The sequence below is a fragment of the Rhamphochromis sp. 'chilingali' genome, assembly GCF_963969265.1.
Source record: "Rhamphochromis sp. 'chilingali' genome assembly, chromosome: 19".
Taxonomy (NCBI): domain Eukaryota; kingdom Metazoa; phylum Chordata; class Actinopteri; order Cichliformes; family Cichlidae; genus Rhamphochromis; species Rhamphochromis sp. 'chilingali'.
In genome coordinates, this window is record NC_137946.1 from 13,895,829 (window position 1) to 13,914,194 (window position 18,366).

General features: G+C 39.0%; 2 protein-coding genes across 3 annotated transcripts in view; one reads left to right on the forward strand and one right to left on the reverse strand.

The window, feature by feature from the left end:
* LOC308386501 (serine/threonine-protein kinase PAK 3) overlaps nucleotides 1–7,932 on the reverse strand; it is a 51,313-nt gene extending 43,381 nt beyond the window's left edge. The window contains exon 1 of the mRNA XM_080866088.1: nucleotides 7,793–7,932. The gene's annotated coding sequence lies outside the window, so the exon portion shown is untranslated. The remainder of the gene's footprint in view (nucleotides 1–7,792) is intronic.
* A 133-nt stretch (nucleotides 7,933–8,065) lies between these two features.
* Nucleotides 8,066–18,366, forward strand: mepcea (methylphosphate capping enzyme a). Of its 2 annotated transcripts, XM_080866084.1 has the most exons (5): nucleotides 8,066–8,204; nucleotides 8,893–10,817; nucleotides 13,433–13,651; nucleotides 13,784–13,907; nucleotides 14,018–18,366. In XM_080866084.1, the coding sequence occupies exons 2-5, from the start codon at nucleotides 8,988–8,990 to the stop codon at nucleotides 14,050–14,052; spliced, it is 2,208 nt and encodes a 735-aa protein (XP_080722210.1). In that variant the 5' UTR covers nucleotides 8,066–8,204; nucleotides 8,893–8,987; the 3' UTR covers nucleotides 14,053–18,366. The 2 variants fall into 2 exon arrangements, with proteins under 2 accessions (XP_080722210.1, XP_080722211.1); XM_080866085.1 differs by lacking the exons at nucleotides 13,433–13,651; nucleotides 13,784–13,907; nucleotides 14,018–18,366 and adding an exon at nucleotides 11,534–13,426.

The following is an 18,366-nucleotide window of genomic DNA, read 5'->3' on the forward strand; positions in this document are numbered from 1 at the left end:
CCCCAAAAGACTTTTCTTTTAACTTTAAAGTTCAACAGTGTGCTGTTTTAGGGAGAAAATTTTGAAAATATTTACCTAATTTGACTTTTGAATATTTTGCAACTTACCCATCCTTTAATCTTTTAGACTCTAGAAAATAATTAGTTTTATTTAAATCAAAAGGTTATCATGTCCGGTTATTATTCCTGAAATTTCAAATGACATTTTGATATGTCACTCTATTATTCCCACTACAATAATGGACTTAAGAAAGGGCAGTTTGGTCCTTGAGTTCATTCATCCATCTGTCACATCTCAGACACCCAATTTCATCTAAGCTCAGTGGGGATGATGCATGTCACCAAAGCTTTACTAATTAGCTCAAGGAGGTCACAGCATCCACCTCCTTTGGTTGAATGCATGAAGAATATACTGCAGAATATGTTATCCTATTTTGGTGGACAGCGACTTGAAAGAAAATACATTTTCTGTGTCATTATTCTGCTATGTGCAAAAATCTTGAGCAATTCCTCATTCTTTATATTTTTAGCTAAGCTTTCAGTAGTTTTTCTTTGGACAGGTAAAACAATATTGAAGCCGTTCACACTTACCTGACCTTTCTTTACAAACACCCAAAAATGCACCTAAATCAACGCAATGTAGCAAAGAACTAATTTTAAATGGCATCTTTAGGTACTTTGTTACCAGCAGCCTGTTGCAAAGACAAATAATACACACTGAATGAACAATGTCAAAGGTTGAGCAGTTTGACAGGCATAAAATAGCATTTTGCACCAACAAGACAACTACCAAAGAGCTATTAGATAATAACTTGCAGTATATGGGCATGGTGTGCAACTTGATTGCCAATAGCTTCATTTTCAGCATGACATTCATTCCAAACACACTGCCAATGCAATAAAAAGCATACATGGTTAAAGAAATTACAAGAAAGCTTGCCTAAGAGAGTTACAAATAAAGACTTTCATAACAAACATTTACTGTAAAGCTTGTTAGAATAGTGCAAACTCTGTTTTTGCCTTATATGCTGTATCTCCATGCATGTTTGCATGTGTTCTGCATTTTCCTTGCAAAATATAGAGAGATGGCTCAGTACTTTGGCACAATACTGTACCTTGTTTTTATTTATTGTTCATGCGGTCCTATACTTTTTTTTTTTTTTTGCAATGCACAATTTAAATGTAGCAAAAACTAAAATCGTATTTCAATTTGAATCATTAAAACTGTGCTCATCACTCTGCCAACATTGAATGAATTGTGCATCAAATTTATAGTTGTTAGCTAAGTCAAGACATGAGTCATAATACCTCCAATATATCTTATGACAGCGACACTTACAATAGCATGCTGACCTGTCAGTGATCCCTTGGTCAACGGTTACTTACAATGACATCACACACAAAATCTGAACACGCAGAGCAAACAGTGGATGTTCCTGAACACAAAGCATCAAGGCTCGTGCTCTTGATGTACAGCCTATTGGGCCACAAGAACCATGTGTAGTCACCACTTTCTGCTTGGACACACACTAACAATTGGACACGTCTGGAGTGCTGGGGCCCAGACCCTGAGGAAGGACAGATGGTGCCCGGGATTGAGGACCGGACCCTCATTAGCATGAGAAAAGAGAAAGACAGAGGCGGGGGAACAGGTACCCTCTCTTCTGTTTTCCACTTCTATAAAGATTAGAGGCTGGGGGTGACTCATTTACCCAGCAGACTCTAAGGCACTGCTTTGGAACCCAATTATAAGAGGATACTGTCAACTCTAAGGGAAAGAACATCAAGCGTTAGGCTCCTGTTTCTATTTAGTGCGGCTTAAATCAAAAAAAGTTTTCTTAACTATATTGAAGCATTCTAGTTTATTATTATATTAGCCTCCCAGAACACCTAAATAAAGAGATTTGTGATATTAAAAAGATTACTGTACATTTTCAGTGAGATAATCAAAACACAATTATTTTCAAATATATTGCGATTCTAAGTTTAAATGTCAATAAAATGTTTTAATATAATGTATCTCACAAATTCAAACTTTTACAGATTTTTTTTTGAGCGATAATAGCGTCTTCCAACATTTCACTAGAGGCATCGTTTACCTGAAGACTAAAGTTGCCACAGCAGCAGTGTCGGAGCCTCTCTGTGGCTGGAATGAGGCCGTTCTGTTGTTTAGACTCATTAGTCATACCAACCGCAATCTGAGAATTTCTCATGACTACAAAACTACCTTCTCAAAAGCAATGCCTTCCTTTATCTGCTAAAAGCTAAAAGGTAACATTTAGGATTCAATGTTTCTGCAGAGCAACAACAGTAACTGCAACATGTTAAGCCAGAAGAAGAACTTATGTTGGGTCTGTGTTTCCACAAGCCCCGCTAATTCTAGAGATTTATTCATCATGAAAAAAACAAGACAGTCGATCGATCGATTATTTGCGCAAGGGAGGCCTCGTCTGTGTCCACCACGAAAATGACCCCCAGATCTGACCTCCTCCTGCTACCTTTTATTGAGAGACAGTTCACACAAAACACGTCAGAACAAAGCCACGCCCCCTTGGTTCTAAGACAAAGCATTTTATGTATATGTGTGAACTTCTGTAAGAGTGTGTGTGTGTGTGTGTGTGTGTGTGTGTGTGTGTGTGTGTGTGTGTGTGTGTGTGTGTGTGTGTGTGTGTCAGACCTCCTGCTGACCAAAGGGTCGTAAACCCAGGAAGTTTACATCAAAAGAAACAGATCTTTCAGATAGGATGTATCTACAATAAAACCTCCCCCAGCACAGAGTGGTTGGAGAGGTGGTCAGGATCAAAGGAATGGCTTTGATCCTACTGCTTGAACTAAGACTGTACAAATTTAAGAAACACAATGGCAACATTCAACAATTATACTTAACACTTATATAAAAGAAATCCTACCAAGGTGAATATCTGCAGTCCATGGTGTACTCTCAGCATAGTATCAAAATCATGTTTTGTCTCCCCCTTCTGGATAATTAGAGGACAGCATCTTCAGTAAATCCCAAATGCTATAGCACCACCCTCAGCACAGCATCTCTTTATCTTTTATTCTAAGGTACAAAATACAAAAGATTGGGAGACTATGGATCCTGGTTTCCACCTCTGAAAAAAATAAAAACAAAAATAAAACAAATAAACTGCAATCTATAAGTAAAATTTATTATCTCAAAATTTCAACATACTAACTGAAACATCTTGGGAAATATAGAAAATAAGGAATAGAACGTGGAATTTGCTGTCATTAAATACTTTTTTTTTTCAGTGGCAGAAACAAGCTGCCAAGGAGACAGAAGTATATGCTGTTAAAAGAAATTATGAAGATGGACTGGGTGGGTTCTATTTTTGCACCTAGAGAAACTTTATAACTAATTTTGTAAATAAACTGCACTAAATAATGAGCTTACACAAATATATATTGCACATTAATAAGCACAATAATATTGGTATTAATATGATATATCAGTCTTTATCGCCGGGGGAAGGAAAAGGAGTTTACTGAGCAGGCCAGGTCAAATTAAACATGTTTTACAACTTGTCTTGGCTTCATTTTACCATAGCTTACTTTACAGTTAATTTGTATCATAGAAAAAAAAACTAGCTAAAAAAAAAATACAGGATATAAAGCATGCCATGTCGAGAGATTCACTTTAGGGTTGGACCATTAACTGTTATTTTAAGAGAGTAGGTTATCTTCCAAAAGGTTTTAAAAACAAGATACAGGAAATTCCAGTACCTCTTGCCCCTGCTTAAAAATGATAACAAAGGAGACTCCAATCCAGCCCACTCAGTTTATAAAAAGTGAAGGAGTGCTTTTTGAACTTTTAATTGTATTTTCATACCTTTTACTTGATCCATCCATACAACATCAAAGTACACTGACGTTTTCTATGAGTTAGTATAAACTTCATATTTTAATTTATACTAACAGGACAGTCTGAGCGGCCATAACACAATGAGGTTTAGTTCAGTTCACACTTATTTTTTATGCCAGAGGGGCCGATGGCGTGATATGGCAGCCTTGCTTCTGTCAGTCTGCCCCAGGGCAGCTGTGGCTACAACTGTAGCTGCCTCCACCAGTGTGTGAATGTGAGAGTGAATGAATAGTGGAATTGTAAAGCACTTTGGGTGCCTAGAAAAGCGCTATATAAATCCAATCCATTATTATTATTATTATTATTTATATTTAAAGTTTAAGTTCTAATGTTTCTGTTTCAATGACAGACAAAGCTTACATTTACTGAAAATCTATCATTTTCAGTAAATGTTTCCTTGTCACCACCAAACATCAAGTTTTCCGTGTCTTGAAATTTTGATAATTATAATTCAAAGGTGATGGAAGTGAAAAGAAGCTGCCTGTACACTGCACACAATTTGTAGCTGATGCAGAGGTTTATAAAAGGCTCAGTGTAGACCAGGGGTGTTGAACAAAAGGCCCAGAATCAGAAATCTTTGAAAAATGTGAAGAAGAGCATACATTGTGGACTTTTAAGTCTACTTTCAAAAAATGTAAAGCTTGTCTGACTGATTAATGTCCTCCCCCTGAGTCTTTAGTACATCAAGATAATAGATTATTAAATGACAAAAAAAAGCTTGTTTCTTTTTTTCCTCTCCACACAACGCACAATCGACAGACGGATTGGTGCAGCGGCTGCAGTGATGCGGACACTGTACCGGTCTGTTGTGGTGAAGCTGAGTGTAAAAGCGAAGCTCTCAATTTACCGGTCGATCTACGCCCCTACCCTCACCTATGGTCACGAGCTGTGGGTAGTGACCAAAAGAACGAGATCGTGAATACAAGTGGCAGAAATGGGTTTTCTCCGAAGGGTGGCTGGCCTCTCCCTTAGAGATCGGGTTAGAGGTCCGGCCATTTGGGAGGGGCTCAGAGTAGAGCCGCTGCTCCTCCACATCAAAAGGAGCCAGTTATGGTGGTTCGGGCATCTGACAAGGATGCCCCCTAGGCGCCTTCTGGGCGAGGTTTTACGGGCATGTCCCACCAGGAGGAGGCCCCGGGGCAGACCCAGGACACGCTGGAGAGATTATATCTCTCGGCTGGCCTGGGAACGCCTTGGCGTTTCCCCGGATAAGCTGGAGGAGGTGGCTGGGGAGAGGGAGGTCTGGCCTTCTCTGCTTGGGCTGCTGCCCTCGCGACCTGGCCCCGGATAAGTGGAAAAAAATGGATGGATAACGCACAATAGAAATGTCTGTTTTTTTTTATTATTTGTGGGTTAAAAAAAAACTTTCTCCATTAAAAGTCTGGACAATGAGCTGCCAGAACTTTTTCTGTAATTTTACACATTTATGTTTTACAATTTAAGCCCCAAAGGTTCATGTTGACAAATTTCTTTAATTAAATAGAGTGGCATTTCTCTACCATGCAATACAACTGAGATGTGCTGTTGAAATTGCACTTCATTTTTTCATATACTGAAATATGGCAGGAATGAAATGTGCATCTAAACTTATTTCCACTGACAGAAAGGGCCTTTTTACTGACATGCGCTATATTTGACCTCACATGTAAAATGAGTTTGAAAACCCTGCTCTAAACACTGGTCAAGATAGCAATTATGACACACTTTACAGGGCTTTCTTGTAAAGTGTGTCACTTAAATTAACTTTGAAGTTAGAATCAAAGCTATAGTACCAAAATTCAAAAGAGTTAACCCAAGTCCTTCACAATCAGTTAAGAACAAGAGAAAGCAATAGGGAAACAAATATAGATAAATTTGAATCAAATACAGATAAATGAGAAGACAACAAATTAACATTAAAAACATAAAACAGGCCTGATGGTACTCAAACTGAACTCGAATTAAAAGCCAAAGTAAAAAAGTTTTAAGATGCGATTTAAAAGACTGAACAGACTCTGAAGTACGAATATCCTCTGGCAGATTAATCCAGAGTCTGGGTGCTGCTACTGCGAAGGCCCGATCTCCTCTATGCTTCAATCTAGACCTCGGTTGTGCTAAAAGCATCTAGTTAGATGATCTCAGCACTCTTTTGGGGTCATACATGTTGAGGGGTTTGTTTAAATAACTAGGCGCCATATTATTTAAAACTTTAAAAGTAAACGAATCTTAGAATCAATACGATACTTGTAAATTTGCGAAAACTGGAGTGATGTGTTCATACATTCTAAAACCTGTTAAAAGACTCACAGCAGCATTTTGGACGAACTGCAAGCGATGGAGAGATGAGTGTTGAAGACCCAAATAGAGAGAATTGCAGTAGTCCAGTCTAGAGGTGATGAAGGCATGAATAAGTGTTTCTAGGTCTCTTGGAGGAAGATAAAGCTTAGCTTTGGCAATTTCACATAACTGATAAAAACTTGTTTTCACAACTGTGGACACTTGCTTCTCTAATTTAAAAGAGCTATCTAAAAACACTCCGAGATTCCTTACAGTGTGAGAAAGATGAGAAGCAAGAGGACCGAGGGTGTCAGTTAACTTGTTCAAAGGGGCATGAGTTCCAAATACCATAACTTCAGTCGTATTTTCATTTAGTGTGAGAAATTTCTGTGTTAACCAGTCTTTAACATCATGCAGACAGTTAAGCAAAGGTTGTAGTGGGACAGAGACATCCAGTTTCAAAACTACCGTAAAAGCAAAAATAAGTTCACACCCTATGAAGGTATGCATGTACCTACAATGGGTGTGATTATGCCTGCATATATAGTGTGAGCTCTCATCACACTATATACCTTCATGTTACATAGGCTACTCTGTACTAAAAAGGGTACAAATGTGTGCGTGTGATGTTTAGGGATTATAACTACAGGGATTGTTTGGCTACTGCTTCTTGAATATTAGTGAATATTGGTGCTAAGTAGAGCACACTTTGATCTTAAATGAGCTGAACCAGTGAAACTCCCCTTTCTGTCACTGTATAAAAAGTTCCACTACATACTTAATGTTTGAAATATTTTAATACTAGGGGGAAAAAGGGCAGTTTCAACAATACATTGCAGTTTTTCTGATTAAGGCTTAAATTGTAAGAAATAAGTGCGTAAAATGAGAGAAAAATTGCACAAACTAAAATGTTGAAACAAAAACATTTTTGTCAATGTTTTGGATGCCTTTTATTTATACTATTAACCCACTATAAAAAAAAATCATACATTTCTACAGTAGATAGCGAAAAACTGGAACCTTATTTTTTTTAATTGTTTGTGTATTGTTTACTTTGTTGTAGCATAAATGGCCATGTGGGAAGGAGACGCTGTAGAAGTTGTTAAAATTCAGTTAAATATAAATAGTTTATGTCCTCCTTCACATTTTCCATCCAGTGGGCTGCTTTTGCCGACTGATTCTGGCCCACAGTCCTCATGTGTGATACCCCTGACATGCATAATCAGAAACGTGCATTTGCAAAAGTGCATTGAGCACATCAGTTAGGAAAGGACATACAAAAGGAAACTGTGAGGTTGCTGCTTTACAAAACTTTATAAAACCCTAATGTGCAGGCTATGCAGTACTCAGGCTACCATTAAGGCCTACTTTAATATTAGTCTACTAGGGCTGTAAGGGTGTATGCATTAAAGTCTGACTTTAGGACTATACAAATTAGTCGAATAATCGAGTAGCAACAAAGAAACTAATCTCAACTAGCTGAATTGATAGTCAGGGTAGTAAACCAAGGCGGGAAAGCTCTATGTTCACTTTTGAGTGTCCCTCAGCCCTCCTGTTTTGTTAAGTTGTTCCCTTTTATATCTTGTCTAATAAATGAATTAAATTTAAGCTGCTAATCAATCAATAACAAAACTATCATCATCTCTGATGTTACCTGCAGTAGGAGGCTCATTATAATATCGTAGAGGGGAGTTCTCCTCACCGCCTCGCAGCCACCAGTCAGAGATCTCCGCCCCAGTCATCTTGGGCTACAGCTCGGAGCCCGGATGCGCCGCCATGCCGCCTCTGTCAGCGAATGGAATAATTTATTCACCAACCTGCCTCACACTGGCCCACTAGGAGTTGACTGAAGAAGTCGATGAGACAGTTTCGTGGCCACCGGAGCCTTTGCTGCCTACAGGCTAGTGCAGGATACCCGTGCCGTGCCTGCTCGCTTGTTTGCGTAGCTTAGCACTGTTGTGTCGCTGTAGGGACACTTGTGCTAGCTGCGCTAACGTTAGCTCAAGCGGAGAGAGTGCGGGGTAGTGACAGTCCGGCCGGAGGCGGGGAGAGTAGCGAGCTGCGAGGTGAGACTGTTATATTTTGATGGTGGTTGCTACCCTGTTGACTACGCGTGGCCATCTGTTAAATGGTATCACTTTCGTGAGTGTGACTCACGATTTTAGTGGGGTTCGGGGAGCAGCATATCGAGGTGGGTACTTTGGTGCTTGTCTGGTAGCGCTTTCTGGCCGGAGTAGACCGTAACGTTTACTCGACGTTTCAATCTTCTTGGCCCGCGATAGAGAAGCTAAGAGCTAGCTTGCTAACTGGGTAACAGTGCTAGACGGGGACTCCTAAACTTTTCAGGTCAGCAACCCCTGTGTAGACACGCTTCAGATACCACATTACAGATGTGATAAGGGTGTGAGCCAAGAGATTCTCTGTATCTAAAAAGATGAATTTTGTGTATCGTTATTAGGAAATCACAGTGGAATGTAAAGGGTTATTTTTTTAACTCCCACCACATAGGTATAAATACAGATACAGGGGCCCTTGGATGTGCAAGTGCCTGGACATCCCAGGATGGCTTGAGCATATTTTTGTTGTAATATTAGCCAACTTATGTTACTTTACTTAACAGGTGTGTGTGTGTGTAATGACAACAATAAGGAGGCATCATGTTTAAAGCAATTCTGTTCACCATATCTAAAAGAATGTTAAGTTTATGACATGAGTTTTCCTTCCTGTAACTTCTCTGTCTCTTTTGTTTCTCAGGTTCAGAAAATTACCCCCCCCCCCCCCCCCCCCAAAACAAAACAACAACAACAAAAAACTTTCTATGTCTTCATCAGCTCTGAAAATCAAAAGAGATGTCTGTTGATGAAGATACTGCAAAAATGGGCAGTCCACAGCCTAGCTCGACGTCATCTCTGCAGCTCACGGATTGTCCTGGAGGTTACGGTGGTGTGTCTGTGATGATGGGGGGAACTGCAGCTACCCCTGACTTTGCAGCTGCTTGCCCTCTTCTGGGCACTGCTGCCTCGCCAAAACACACCAGCACAACTGATGCGCTCACCCTCGCAGACAATGCTGGACAGAGAGCCAGAGGGAACGAGAATAGCATCAATCGCAGAAATAGCTTTCATCATTCCAAACAACAACAACAACAACAACAGCAGCAGCAACAACAAACGAAGCTAACAAAGCGGCGCTACACTGCAAATTCTAGTTTCAAGCATCCTTCATCTGGCAAACGGAGACGAAGGGCCAACTCTGAGAGCGATTCTGTCCTGCCCACCAACTTCCTCTTGGGTGGGAACATTTTTGACCCACTGAATCTCAACAGCCTGCTGGATGAGGAGGTCAACAAGGCGCTGAATGCAGAGACTCCCAAATCCTCTCCGCTGCCAGCAAAAAGTCGAGACCCTGTGGAGATACTCATCCCCAGGGACATCACAGATCCACTGAACCTGAACAGTGGGATAGCTGACAGCAGCTTTTTGGCTTCTCCCTTCAAGAGTGGAGGAAGGAAGAGACACCGCAACAGGCACCATGGGGGAGGAGGAGGTGGTGGAGGTGGGAGTGGTGGCGGTATTGGGATTTCAGCCACACAAATGAACCTCTCAGAATCAGGAAAAAGTGAAGTTAAAACAGGTCCTTCTGTACCTCTTCAAGGTACCTTAGCCTCATGTTCTGCACTAGAATCCAACAACGAATCCGGTAGTGTTTCTAGTGTCATGGCAGAGTCCCACGAGCACACAGATTGCAGCTCAGCAAGCTGCAAGGAGGAAATGCCACCTGCATCCATGGAGGATTCCACTTCAGGGGCACCATACCAGCACACAAGTAGACGCAAGCGAAGGCGCAACTCGGGCAAAATGGAGCCCCCTGTCACCCATTCTACTCCGATTGGCAAGTCGGGACCTGGAGACAGGCATTTTGGTGCAGGGGGAGCAAGAAATTCCTTTCACACACCAAAATCTGGTTCCAAAATAGGCCCTGGAATACGCCAGCACCAGCAGCCCCACTCTCATACAAAGGAACAGCAGAAGAAGTTCCAGTATGGGAATTACAACAAGTATTATGGATACCGCAACCCGGGCTGCAGTGAAGACCCTCGTTTACGTTTGCTTCGTCCCGAGTGGTTTAGAGGTAAAGAAGTACTGGATTTGGGGTGCAACTCAGGCCATGTAACGCTCTATATCGCCAAAATGCTAAGACCCGCCCGCATATTGGGCCTTGACATTGACAGTGGTCTGATACATGCAGCTCGTAAAAACATAAGACATTATCTGTCTGAGCTGCAGACCCAAGAGGCCAGGCGAGCAATGCAGGGCAAAAAGACTAGTAAACAGGAGGAGACAAATGGAAACGCGAGTCACACAGGCACAGAAAAAGAGCACAACGAAGTTGAGAGCAGGGACGAAAATGGGAAACCAGTGAAAGCAGAAAGTGGCCCTGCAGATGATGGAAATGACAATGAGTCGTGTCACACGGATGAGATGGAGACCCAGAGGCAGGGCAGCAAAACAGAGGAAATGGAGCAAGAAGACTGTGATTCACCCCCCGCTGATCACTCTGAGAGCTGCTCTTTTCCTGTATCCCTACGGATCTCCAGGGGTCCCATTGCTGCACCCCCGCTAACACAAACATCCACGGTGCAGCCTGGGGAGTTCCCTTCAAATGTGTCCTTCATCAAGGTAAGAGAGGATTTTTTTAATTTATTTTTTCCCTTTTGGGAATATGGCTCAGATTTCTGTGTTGCTGCATATTTTAAGCCTAGATGGCAAATTCAAAAAAATTAGACACTGTGTCCTGCTTTATAACGTAATGTTAGGGTAACTGAATAAAATGTAAAAATGCACAAAAAGGTGTGTGCATTATGAGAACTGACCAGCCTCTCAAGAGAACTTGATGCAAGTTGTGCACACACTTCCTCTCACTGTGAATTTTTGTTTTTCTTCCCCACTATAAAACAGTTATATATATATATATATATATATATATTATATCTAAAAAAAAAAAACTGACCTTTGCATTTTATTATTGTCACATTAGTTGAGCCGTGGCTAAATATTAAAAGGTATTATGATGAATCCATACAGTAATTGGTTGTAAAATTTATTTGCATAACACTTATCAAAACCAGCGTTGTAAAATGCTTCCCAAAAAACAGAGTAAATGAACTAACTAGGAGGAAATAAAAAAAAAAAAAAAAACCCAAACAAAAACAATGTACACTACGAGTTAAAAGTTTGGACACACCTTCTCATTTAATGGTTTTGCTTTATTTTCATGACTCTTTACTTTGCGGATTCTAACTGAAGCCATCAAAACTATAAATTAACTCGTATGGATGTTGTAAATGTTGTAAACAAATAATGTGAAATAACTCAAAACATGTTTTATGTTTTAGATTCTTCAAAATAGCCACACTTTGCTTTGATTACTGCTTTGCACACTCTTGGAATTCCCTCGATGAGCTTCATGAAGCTAGTGCACAACCCCAATGATGGTCCCAACCCCATTAAGAAGGAACGAAATTCCACAAGTAATCCTGACAAGGCACACCTGTGAAGTGAAAACCATTTCACGTGACTACATCATGAAGCTCACTGAGAGAAGGCCAAGGGTTTGCAGTGCTGTCAACAAAGCAAAGGGAGGCTACTTTGAGGAATTTGAGGAATTTATCTTTTTTTTTCTTTGCTACATAATTCCATATATTTTGCTTCATATATCTGATGACCTCAGTATGTCTCTACAGTGTTGAAAGTAGTAAAAATCAAGAAAAACCATTTTATATATTTTTTGTTATATGTTAACCCTGCATTATTACTTTGGGGTGTGTGTGTGTGTGTGTGTGTGTGTGTGTGTGTGTGTGTGTGTGTGTGTGTGTGTGTGTGTGTGTGTGTGTGTGTGTGTCAGTCAAACTATAGGCTCCCTGAGTTTTAGGTAACTGGTGATTTTGAACTAATAGGTAAAAACAGCAAAGAGCAATTTAATATTGTGATATAATAAATATTATAGGTTCCATTAAAGTGTCTGAAATCAACTGTGTTTAAGCCACACTTGCTTTTGCACTCTGCAGTCCTTTTATATGTATTTGTTGAATGGAAAAGGGGAAAAATACATAGTTTCCAAAGGAAATTGATAACTGCCTCTTCTGTGATAGTGGAATTGGATATTGATAGCACACCAAAATAATGAAGTTGTAGATTAACAATTAAAAAAAATAAAAAAGGCAGAAAAGGTGTTGTAATTGCAGGACAGTCTGAGCAGTGAGCTATCAGAACTTTTTTTTTTTCTGTAATTTTACATTTATTTATTCATGCTAACAGATTTCTTTAATTTACTACAGCAATGTTTCTTCTTATTGTGTAGAAAAACTGAGATGTGTTGTTAAAAGTGTGTTTCTTTTTCTTATATTAAGATATCGCTGGGATTTTAAATGTCTTTACATTACCAGTAGGAGGGAGTGTTACTAGTCCAGCCCACTTAAAATCAAAGTGGGGTGCATGTGGCTGACAATGTAAAAAGATTTTATCAGTTTTATCAGGATGTCAGGTTATTAATGTGTTCTTCTACTTTTATCTTTTAATGCTGGTTGAAGATTAGCACTACTACTACTTTCTGCCAGTGGAGGTGCATTGCTTTATACCAGACACTGGTAAAATGAATGGAAATATATTTTAGGGCAGTACCCTTCTGAGATTTTGATGAATTTTTCTTAGTTACTAATCGGAACATTTAAATATTAAAAACTAAGCTTCATCTTTGAGAGAATTTTTTTTTTTTTTTTTTTTTAAAGAATGTTCTCAAATGTGGGCAGTGGGTTTATTTTACGGCATTAACAGTGTACTAAACACTGTAGATTTTGGCTTTTCTGTGACCCACAAAGGGTCACAGGAAAATACATATATATATTATCAGTGTTCAAAATAGTGACTATTCCCATAATGCTGTTCCCCATTTCCTCAGTCAGATCTACTGCTTTTTCAGGGCTACTGATCTAAAATAAATAAATAAGTAAAATATCAAAGATAGCACTGACCAAATAGCCATGTTCGAAACCCCAGATCAGGACTTTATAAATGAATGATGTCATGACGGCTGTTTCCATCTTTTATATACAGTTTTTGATTTTTGACCAAAACTCAACAGGTAGAAATGTGAGATTGAGATTCTAGTTTGGGAGGTTAATCAGTTTCCAATTTCTCAGCAGTGACCAGCTTCAAAAGAAGTCTGTATTGGATCCATGAAATTGAATTGCACAAGAAGGGCCTATTTTTCTCACCTCATCTCTTCTCTCCTTTAGGCTAATTATGTACTGGAGAGCGATAATCTTCTTTTGACACAGCGACCAGAATATGATGTGATTCTGTGTTTGAGCGTCACTAAATGGGTCCACCTGAACTGGGGGGACAGTGGCCTCAAGCGGCTCTTTAAGAGGGTCTACAGACATCTCCGTCATGGGGGCCTTTTCATCCTGGAGCCACAGCCCTGGGAGTCCTACGTGAGGAGAAAGAAGCTAACTGTAAGAACCTGAGATGACATGGTTGACGTTTGTATTGCTGGAAGACTGTCTGAATATAAATCGGTCATTTAAAAAACCTGGTTGATTGGCTGAAATATAACAAATGTTCCCTTTTTTCCCCTTGCCTGACAGGATAATATTAGCAGGAATTATCACAGCATCCGTCTCAAACCTGACCTGTTTTCGTCATATCTTACAACTGAAGTGGGCTTCACCAGTTTTGAATACATTGGGCCCCCCAAGTGTTCAGTAAGAGGTAACTACACAATGATTTGTCAAAGCAGATATATTCTCAGGATTGTATCCAGCATTGTAGTTTGCTGCCATGTTCATCTTTATTTATTTATTTATCTATCATCCTGACAGGTTTTCAGAGGCCAATCTATGTATTTCACAAATGACTGCGCCTGCCTTGAACATCATTGAATGTGAGTAGCCTAAACCACCATCATACATTCAAGCCAGCCATCTACACTGGACTACAAGGAACAATCTGAAACCTTGAAACCGTTACTCCGGCGTTTGATGCTGAAGATGAATAACAGAAAGGAAAATGGGACCAAAAGTGGAATGACATTTTTTTTTAAGGATGCAGACTGTCAAAGAGAAAGATGTTAAAGTCCTCTGTGACTAGAAAATATTAAAAGTGTGGAGTAAACTCTGATAGGACTCCATGGGTAACCTGGAACAAAACTCCTAGTTTGGCCTGAGTGTGGAAGAGGTGTTCATCTGCTCAGATTTCCATGGTGGTCCATCTAGTGGTATTGATGCTCCCAGTTTGATCCATGGCCATAACTTGGGTTGGAATATCTTGGGCCATATCTTTACTTTCAGGAAGTTATTCTGTGCCACCATATTTCTATATCTTTTACATATTAGGATTGGACGATGGGAAGTCTTATCCAATTGGTCGCAATCACCATTTTTAACAGGTGATAGATGTTATATTCATCAACTGTATGTCGCGTAAGCAAAGCTGCACTATAATGCATACAATGCCATTGAAGAGATGATATTAAATCTTTTGAAAAGTAAAGTGTTTTATGCTGTGCAAGACACTGCGCACAATACTTGTGAATGTAGCCCCCCCACTGTAACTACTGAAGACTTAGAAATCCTGCCTTACCTGTTAAATATATGTTTAAACCCTTGAATGCTCTTGCGGCAACCATATAAGCGCACATTTGTTTGTGATGATTAAAACAGTTACACACGGTCAGTCACTGAGACAGTTTAACACTAATGGCCTATGTGTTTGTCCCATCTTCCAAACCTAATGCGCACCGTGTTCTTTGCCTTGTTTTTTTAATTAGCTAAATTTTGCTGAATTCTCTTTCATACATGTTAAATAGTGCTCAAAATTTCTTCATGTTTTGAATACGACGTCAGAAAAAGCACCTACATCACACAAAGACCTTAACAAGTGGAAAGTGGGGTGTCTGAATAAATAGAAATATAATGAGGCACAGTGGGGAAAGGTTTGCTAAACAGCCAAAATAGCATCCAGTTAAATTTGAACTGAGATGGTGGGACATCCATGTTATTATTCAGCCCACAAGGACTATTTTAAGTAGATCTGTAGCAGGCAGCCATCTTTTTTTTCTTATATTTTTTCTTAAACAGTTAAGCCATAGCCATACCTTATCTGCTGTCTCCAGTGTCCTTCATGAGGTGCTGACTGATACAACTGAGCGTAAAATTGAGGCAAAGGCGATTTGAGGCCCTGTGGTGTCATCAGTCCTGTATAAATCAGAGACATTCTATTTTGTGGGTCTGTTCTCATGCTCATCCAGTAGTCCCTTGAGCCCCGTGTTGATTTCTAGTTATTCTATACATGTAAGCATAAACAAAAAATACTGGAAAATGAATTGTTGCTTTAATATTGTTTTTATTTTGTTGTATTTTTTTTTTAAACCAAATTTCAGTATGACTATGCTTTTTGTTTTGACAAACTTCCATTTTTTCTGTATTTTATTTATTTTATTTTATTTTTTTCCTGTCATTCTGTTGGGGCAGATCACACCCTCACTGCTTTTAATCTTTGACCAATAAGGCCTGTTCAGTGTTTCCCAGAGATCTGGGTTCTGTTTGTGATGGTGTTGGGGATGGGTGTCGGGTGGCAGCGTTCAAAAGAAGCTACACACATTTTGTCAATGTGCTTCTCAGTAAATATTTTAACTGACCAAGCATCTCCGGACAAATAAATAGCAGACCATCTCCAGTGAATTCATTGTCTTATAAATGAGCCTTTGACCGCCACTGGTCCTTGCTAGCTTGCAGTGGATATCTGGACAACAGTGACTACTTTCCTCATCCCCACCTAGACAGTGTTGATGGAGCCTGAGAGGATCAAGCAGCTGAATGATATGAAAGGACATTAAAACAGAGACTTGGCTATCAAGTCAGGTGGAAGGGAAATACAAGAAGGCAGTGGCTAGCTAGTTTACTTGTAACTTGGCTTTTAAAATTAGACTGTTGACGATTAATTTGTAATCTGAGTATTAAAAGCTGGTGATCTCTTGAGTGGGGAAAAAAACAATAATAGCTAAAAAGAGTCCTCAAATATACTTCATTGACCTGCCCAAGTAATAACTAGGTGTGAGAAACACTGGAGGTACAGGTATTCCTTGTGTTTGCTTTTTTAATTGGTTTCCACTGAGCCCACCCATCTGCAACCTTTCGTTGGAAGAGGCTGGCACAGAAAATCTTCCTTTCATGTGGCTGGTTCCGTTACGGGTGCGATAGTGCAGGCGATGATGGACGATATGTTTCTGTTTTAAGTGATCAATGTAAATAAGTTTGCAGATTTTGTTCATAATGGCCTGAGTCGTTTATACAGTGTTTTATGGTTTTCTTTTGTTCTTTTATAATGTTTGCTGCCAATTTACAAGTGAGTCATAGTCCTTTTTTTTTTTTTTTTTTTTTTTTTTTTTTTTTTTGTCTGGGGGAAAAAAAAAGACCGGTAGCTTTGTATCTACAAAAAAGTATGTACGTTGCAAAGTTCAAATTTTTATTTTGCATTGTTCTGCCCTGGCAGGCACATTTATTGTTAGGCAAGTTGTTTGTTTGTTTGTTTGTTTTTTCTTTTTTTTCTTTCTTTTTTTATAAATTGTTTGAAAGATCGTTTGTCGGTGCACTCTCTCATTTCACTTCATTTGCCATGTTGTAGACGTTTAAGGTTCTTCATAATAGAAAGTTTACTATTTTTCTTTCTCCCAACAAATTCTCCAGAAAAAGTTGTCAAAGTATAAATTGAGCAAGCAGAATACATTGTGAATTTCTGCACAATTTAGCCTCAAGCTCAGTTGGCATATCAGACAGAACACCAGATCACACCTTTCTCCTGTGCTAAGACAATCGGACTCTCAGGCCCACTGCTGTACTTTCAAGGGCATTTTGCTTTATGCATTATCAACAGCTGTTTTCCTTCTGGCAATCAGCATTTTAGTAGAACAACAAATTGTTATACGCCTAGGTTGTGCTTTGCCACCTATGTTTTAATATTGCACCTTACCGTCTTAGCAGTGGTGTCTTACAGATTTTAACCCAGTATGCCTGACTTGTACATCCAGGCATCCAAGTGAGAGCATGTCTTTGCTGGAAGTATGAAGTTACATGTTGTCATATACAGTGCTGTATAAAATTTCAGAATCCCCTTGAGGTTTTGCACAATTTGTATTAATTCCTTCTTCTGGTTGGTTAATGACATTAAATCATACCAAAAATCCGGAATAAGAGAAGTTCAGTTTTACTAGCTTAAAACTTATAGTGCTCAGATCTCTTATTCAGGTTATAGTAGTAAACAAAGACTGCCTTTTGCTTTGTTCTAGTGGGCAAAAGAAAATCCTCTTAATTGGAATACTTTATTAAATCTTCACTGTATTAAAGCAAAGAAAACCAGAATAGTTTAATAATAAATGTAATAGGATCTTTAAAAAGTAAAAACAAGTGAAACTGAATTAAAGTCTTTTTTTTTTTTTTTTAATGCACATTTAACCCAATGAGTGACATATGTGTGAACTTGACATGTGTTCTTGGTTTTGTGAGATGCATTATTACAGATGATCTATTAATCGTCCTCTGCAAAACCCACTTGTGGATGCAACAAACACTATGCTTACACTGTCTTTTGCTGTAACTGCAGTAAAATTGTGGTGCTAATTAATGTCTACATCATATGTATCTGAGCATTGTAAGATTTGAGCAATTCATTAATTTAAATTAGCAACAAATTTAAAAAATCTCTGACCCAGCTGTAAATTATTGCTTTTAATTTATTAGGAGTTACAGCGTGTAATCAAAAACTAAATACACTAGGTTAGATTCTAGGTAAAAGTTGATATATAGCCAAAGCATAATTTTTGACTGCAACATTGTATTACCTCAAGGGGAATGAATTTTTTTTTTCATGGCACTAAAATTCACCTAAATGTTGAATTTGCACTGATATGAAACATGGTAATGAAAGTAGTTTAGTACATTTTTTTGCAGTTGATGTTTTACATGTACCTTCATAGAATCAGTTTTCTGGAAAAACTGATCAGTATAACCCCCTCTGTCAGGGAATGTTTTACATTTCATGCCTCTGAACAACAAGCTATATCTGAATGTTTCTGTGTTTAACATTTTAACTGATTAAACTTTGTTCCAGATTTGTTGGTTCAGTATTTGCTTATGAGGTATTAAATATGGAGAGGGTTTTTTTTTCCACATCT

Bases quoted from the DNA above. Each gene is read 5' to 3' on its own strand.
- mepcea (XM_080866084.1), top strand. From the start codon at position 8,988: ATGTCTGTTGATGAAGATACTGCAAAAATGGGCAGTCCACAGCCTAGC. The intron at 10,818-13,432 runs GTAAGAGAGGAT...TCTCTCCTTTAG, and splicing joins CAAATGTGTCCTTCATCAAG to GCTAATTATGTACTGGAGAG. The intron at 13,908-14,017 runs GTAACTACACAA...TCATCCTGACAG, and splicing joins CCCCAAGTGTTCAGTAAGAG to GTTTTCAGAGGCCAATCTAT.